Source organism: Andrena cerasifolii, chromosome 2 (assembly GCF_050908995.1).
Source record: "Andrena cerasifolii isolate SP2316 chromosome 2, iyAndCera1_principal, whole genome shotgun sequence".
Taxonomy (NCBI): domain Eukaryota; kingdom Metazoa; phylum Arthropoda; class Insecta; order Hymenoptera; family Andrenidae; genus Andrena; species Andrena cerasifolii.
The window spans coordinates 19,865,855-19,871,999 of NC_135119.1; the positions used below are offsets into that span (position 1 = coordinate 19,865,855).

The window sequence follows — 6,145 nt, forward strand, 5'->3', positions numbered from 1 at the left end:
GAGTGTAGTTTAATAAATTTTTGTATGACCAACTTGCTACTGCAGGTTTTATAGCTCCTATTAATTTTATCTAGGTGATAAGTATAATGTATAATGTAGATTTTTTAAGCAAACTGTGTTGTCTTGTAAAGGATGTAAGTGTAGGTTTAATCGACTTGAGGCTTAAGGAAGCTAGAAAATAATTACGCAATTTGGATAATAATAATATCACTGTAGTACGGCGAAGGCCAGCCAGTTCGAGCCATTTCGAAGCTTGAGCTTCATGAATAGGGAAAACTGTAAGAGTGTAAGTAGTAGCGTGCGATGCAGGCTCGTACCCCTAGGCTGAAATAACTGGTCCTCTTAAGAGCTACAGTGGCAGCGATCACTGGGGCCCCTAAGTATCCCAGTCATTCAAGACTATCATACGAAAATGAGGCTGCACCGCACCCTACTACAGTTTTCCCTATCCGTGGCGCCCCCACGTTATCAATGGCTTTTGAGCTTCCCTTCCGCGCGGCTCTGGTAAACATCATGGAGGCCGGGCTCCCAATGGGACAAACTGGCCTTCGCTGCTGTAGTATCTCAGACAGATGAAAGAAGAGTTTCGAGGAGGAGGACATCCTGAGCAAACGAGGATTGTGATACCAAGGAGGTGAACATGCACCATGCGTCACTATAAAGGCACCCGTTATTTTTGCGAGATATCCCAACGGAATTTTTCGCAATGGGCTCTTCTTTAAGTGTAAGGAGTAGATGCATTAGGATATATTGGAATAAGTTCTAGCTTGTCTTATGCAAGTGCTTCGACATAATGTTACAATGCTATACTGTTTTAAAATAATAATTGCGTAGGTATTGGGAGTAGAAAATGAAGAATTCATTTATGTTTGTGTAATAGTTTTTATTCAGAATTACCTTACAACTTCAAAGCTTTGTTGAAGTCCTTCTGAATCAACCGGTGGTACTAGTAATATGACATATTTTTTATACATGTTTACCAATATTGATAGTTTATATTATTCAGTACCTATGTCAGGCTAATCTGGATAAACTATAATATTTCGTAGGTAGTTGAAGATGCAGAATAACAAAATGTTGCAAGTGGATATTTATATAATCATACATCAATTTTTTAAGTAAACACATCCTATTTAGAGATTACATATTTATGGTTACGTGACACAGTCGTATAGTTTTATTTCTCGCACGTGAGGGCATCGGTAAATCAATCAACGTAAACATAATAATTTGATGTCGATCAAAATGTTCGAAACACTAAATTTCATCAAGTAGCTGACGAACGAACTTCATTCTTTTCTTGAAAAACGAAGTCTGTACAGTCGTTACGGGCTCGGTAATATTCCCAATCTCGAGATACGTTTTCTTTTTTACGTACGGTTGCCACAGAGACAGCTTACTCAGAAGACTCGATTGAGGAACGCTGTAAATTATATAAATTAATTCCATTTTATATATTCGAAAGAATACATTTGTTGCGAAATTGAAGAATTAAATTTCGGATAGGTATTCAAAGATGTATAAGAAGTTTAAAAGTATTGAAATTATTTTCTGATAATCGAGATAAGCCCACAAACCGGGAGTGTTATCGTTAAAAGCGTTTTATTGTTGGAGAATTCAATATTCATACCCTTTAATGGCGAAAGTCGTCCATAAATCCACCATGACGTTTCTTATTTTGCGATCAGATGTAGATTGTTTCACGTTGATAGGCAAATGCAAACTTGAAGCGGTTTCGGGGAATAGATAGATTAACTCATCACTGTGCGTAATACCAACGTCTTTATTATTCTTTGTCGCTAGTGGCGTTTGACTCAATGTTCCACGATAGTTGAACAAGTAGGTATAGAACGGCTGTTTACTGCTCTGCGCCAAACCTTGTTCGTATTGCACGGAAGGATAGAAGAAGATAAGGTCTGTAACGAGATTTGTATATCCTCGTATAACCTGCAGGAATAAAGAGCATACACTCATTTTAGATGGAGCTGTTAGTGTTATCGTTGTGAATGATTTGCATGAATTAAGACTATGGGCGCAATAGTGGCGTAAACCCAAAACGTTTGTTTTGAGCTTTCGGCTAATGAAGTTATTAAGGATCTAAAGTTGCTGCTTTATTTTGTATTTTTACAAGTATATCCTAGCTATTGTTTTTAAAATTCGTGTGCATAATGGGGTAATGATTTACTTCATCTGAAATGCTTCCAGTGCCTTTTACTACATTAGAAAAAGTGCAGTATAAAGAAACACTAGCGGTTTTTATACAATAACAGAGATGTTAAGGGCATTTGTTTTTTTAGCGAATACCACACTTTTTCATCGTTTAGGTATGTGATAACTGATATTTACAGAATTTCAGAGAACTATAATAAAAGAACACCCAATTGTGTTGCTGTAGAACTCAGTTACCTTGTCTTTATCTTTTGGCATTTCCGTCCCCCAGTAAAAGTTCTGGATTTTTGCTGCCAAATTAGTCGCATTTCTCTCCTTGAATAAACCAGTATATTGCAATAATTGTGATATTATAAGTTCTGGAGACAGTGCGAATATATCGTACAATGTTTTATTACTGTAAAGAACTGGAAAAAATGCATAAATGTGAAAATAATAAAAAATAACTTGCGAACTTTTACATTTCACTTTTCTAGGCAAAACTTTGATCAGTAGAATTATAAACTAAAAGAGTAACTACATGCATTCTTCTCACTATTCCATTTGATTTCACTAACGCACATCACACAAACTTGGCACATGTTTAAGCCATAAAAATCTCCAAATATCTATCTATCACGCACTACTGACGCATTCTACAAACTAGCATAAGTATTATTTTCCCATCCAAACCGTTGAATCATCCAAGCAATCCTCTCACTTTTATGCTAGTAACACTTCGAGTGGCGTCGGCTTGTTTTCACGCCGAGGGATTCGCGTCCTGTGGTAATATTGCCTTCAAAGGATGGTCAATATTATCCAAGACTCCCCGAATGTTTACATTAAATACTTCCAAAATGCAATGTGAATTACGTGAATTATTATACATACTTCGCCAATTTTCAACCCTTACTTTGTGTCCCTAAAAGCGCTTCATCTCGACAATTTCCAGTTATGAACGAGCTGTTCTTCAGTTTATTCTGCTGTAGGAGATTTAGAGGGGAGTCCGTTATAAATGCGGTCTTAGAGTGTGGTTCCATAGTGGGTCCCCACATCGACACTAAAAACGTCTCCATAAGCGTGAAAACAGACTCTGTCTGTGCTAATTGCGAGGCTGAAATCTTTCGTAAGCACGCCACTAACGAGTACGTGTTGTTAGTGGGGCAGTTGTACATTTCCCCAACTTTTTTAGCTTTCGCGTAGTACGATGAATAGGAGCGAAAGCCCCATTCATAGATGGCGAGTCCACTTTGCAGGATGTAACGATTGAATAAATCTGGAATGATTAATCATTTTGATATAAGTTCACCTGTTTAGGACAATACACTGAAGAACTAAATTTGTAGTCCCTGTGCATGAGTTTGTAGCTTCAATAACATATAATGTAAAAACGTTGTTAATTTCAAAAGACAGTGCTTTAGAAATCGTAAATCCTGACATCCCAGAAGCCCATCTCAGCTTTTGATATTTTCAATAAACTTTCGCACTACTCAAATGAAAATAAAAACCTCGAAAACAGCAAATATAGTCTCTTATGCCACGAACAATTTGGAACCTGTGTTTCAGAAGGGCAGACATATAAAAAATTTCACTCTCTACTCTTAATTTACTGAAGCTAATAAAATAACGAGCTACATAATTTCAATTCTCTCACAAGTATGGCAAATTTCGTTAAAATTGCTGTCAAATACACACTTCACGAATACTGCTCGTTAACGAACGAGTGCAATAATTAACAAGGTTGTAAAACGAATCAATTATTTATAGGATACCCCACTGTAGATTGTGTTCTTCAGTATGTATCAATAGATCCCGGACTTCGAAATTAATAATATATTCTGAATAAATTATTTAGTCCGGATACTTCTGATACATACTGTAGAAAGGAACGAAAAAGCTGTACATACGTTTGGATTGTTCCGAAAGTGCGTGCAGGTGAGTGGAGACGCTACCTGCGCTTTGACCAAATAACGTTACGTCGTTTGGATTGCCGCCAAACGCGCGGATGTTCCGTTTCACCCATTTTAGAACTAATACTTGGTCTTTTAATCCGAAATTTCCAGACGCAGCCATGGTGCCGGTACTGAGGAACCCGAAAATTCCTAACCGATAGTTACACGTAACAAGTACGATATCCTTGTCGAGCAAGTAGTCTGGGCCATAATCGGTTCGATTTCCATTTCCAGTTCGGAATGCACCGCCATGTATGAACACCATGACAGGCAACAAGGCGTTTCTCTTCCGCTTGTAAAGGAACAGAACGTTGTTTCATCCAGGAATTATTTTAATTATGGGACAGTGGTGCGATTTAGTTTGATATTATCTGAAGTAATACTAAATGACTACTAGCATTCTACACGAAAATGAATCTCAGCTATTGGTTAGCTCATGAATATTAACAAATATTGCACATATACTGTTTTTAATCGATTGTGTAAATGAAAAGAGTGGCAACTTGAAACGAAACAGTGCACATTAACACGGTTTATGTTTATTTAATGTTAGTACTGTTGTTGTAAATAATAATTCGTATGATTCAGATTAACAAATTCCAAGTTGTGAAAAGAATGGGTCGTAGTAAATCATAGTTTTTACCTTTGGAGTGTATGTGTTTAGGAACAAGCAATCTTCACTCCCTGTTACGTTATTTCCAGAAAGTTGCGTGCACTGTTCACCTTCCGTTTGCGCGTCTAGTATTCCACCCCATGGTCGTTTTGGTACTGGATTTCTAAACCTTGGACCAAACAGTGCACAGATTCACAATTTTTTCTACCACTTCTGCCATTATTAAAAATTAAAAAAGAAATCTCAATGGTGTCAATGTGTACAATATAAAGAGTAGGTCAAACTATAATATATGTTATAGCACTGTACACAAGATAAACTTCCTGAAGGATATACCTTCTCACAATCAGCTGAAAATAAGAAGTGACCAAAAAATGAAGCCTTTTTTAGCCTCTTTTTGGTCCAACGATTTTGGTACTGAATTTTGTGCCAAATGATACCAAATAATGGGACATCATCACAACAAATTTTCAAGTTGGGGTGACAATTAGTTTCTGAGATCTTCACCTTTTCGGTTTTGTATGACCCCCTATTATAATATTCGAGTAACTTGCGACCCGCCGCCATAAAAGTTAAAGAAAACACATTAAAAACAGGTATCTCAGATTATAATTCTAACTTAATAATATAAACAAAAAAAAAAAATCGTGGCGGCCTCCCAGAAAACATTTCGCGACCCACGGGTTCGGAATCCCTGGTATAAAAAAATGTGTAATATTACATGACTACTGAAGCTTAAACCTCTGCGAAATTACTCTGTGAATTCTGAATAGCTAGCAACATTTGCTTTTAATACAGGCCTACTCAGAATGAAACAAAGAATAAGAGATGCGTTGAATTCGAAACCTGAATCTTCCAATCGGTGGTTCTGCATAAGGTACCCCGAGGAAGGCAAAAATCTCTCTCCCTTTCCATGTTTTCAAAACGGTGCCCCTCACAGATCCCTCACGAGTGTGTATCACTGGTTTAGCTAGAATGCACGAAATATCTGTGGCCAGTAATGCGAACAGAAAAACAGCGGCCATAGCTGACGAAGCTACTGATGACAATACTGACTTTAACAACTGGCTGTGTAATTTTTTAAAGAGACAGATAACACGGCGCTAGCGTCAAAGTTCTACATCAATGCCTTTTATCCGTTCTTTTAAAGTTAATTATCTACCTACTTTCGTTCTAGAAAAATGTACCACAACTGGTCAGACATTGTGACATTGCGCCATTTTATAAAAACCTAGTGGTACGAACTATGACCGACCAAATTATGTTAAAATTGTTTAATTGTTCTGGAACACTATGGTTGCGATAGATACTGGTCGAAGGTCGTGGACATGCGGCTAAAATGGTTCAAATTCTTAGGCATCATAGTAGGAGCTCTAAAATATTAAAGCAGTTATTTTCTTACTATAATCAACTATGAATCAGTTTCTCAAAA

At 37.1% G+C, this 6,145-nt stretch overlaps 1 protein-coding gene across 1 annotated transcript; it reads right to left on the reverse strand.

Annotated features, from left to right (window-relative positions):
* Positions 1-862: 862 nt before the first annotated feature.
* Positions 863-5,911, reverse strand: LOC143378791 (juvenile hormone esterase-like). Its single transcript, XM_076830762.1, has 7 exons — positions 5,560-5,911; positions 4,744-4,882; positions 4,056-4,392; positions 3,062-3,424; positions 2,407-2,576; positions 1,631-1,947; positions 863-1,423 (listed from the first exon to the last, which is right to left on the reverse strand). Exons 1-7 carry the CDS (start codon positions 5,736-5,738, stop codon positions 1,258-1,260), a joined length of 1,671 nt encoding a protein of 556 aa, XP_076686877.1. The 5' UTR covers positions 5,739-5,911; the 3' UTR covers positions 863-1,257.
* Positions 5,912-6,145: the final 234 nt, after the last annotated feature.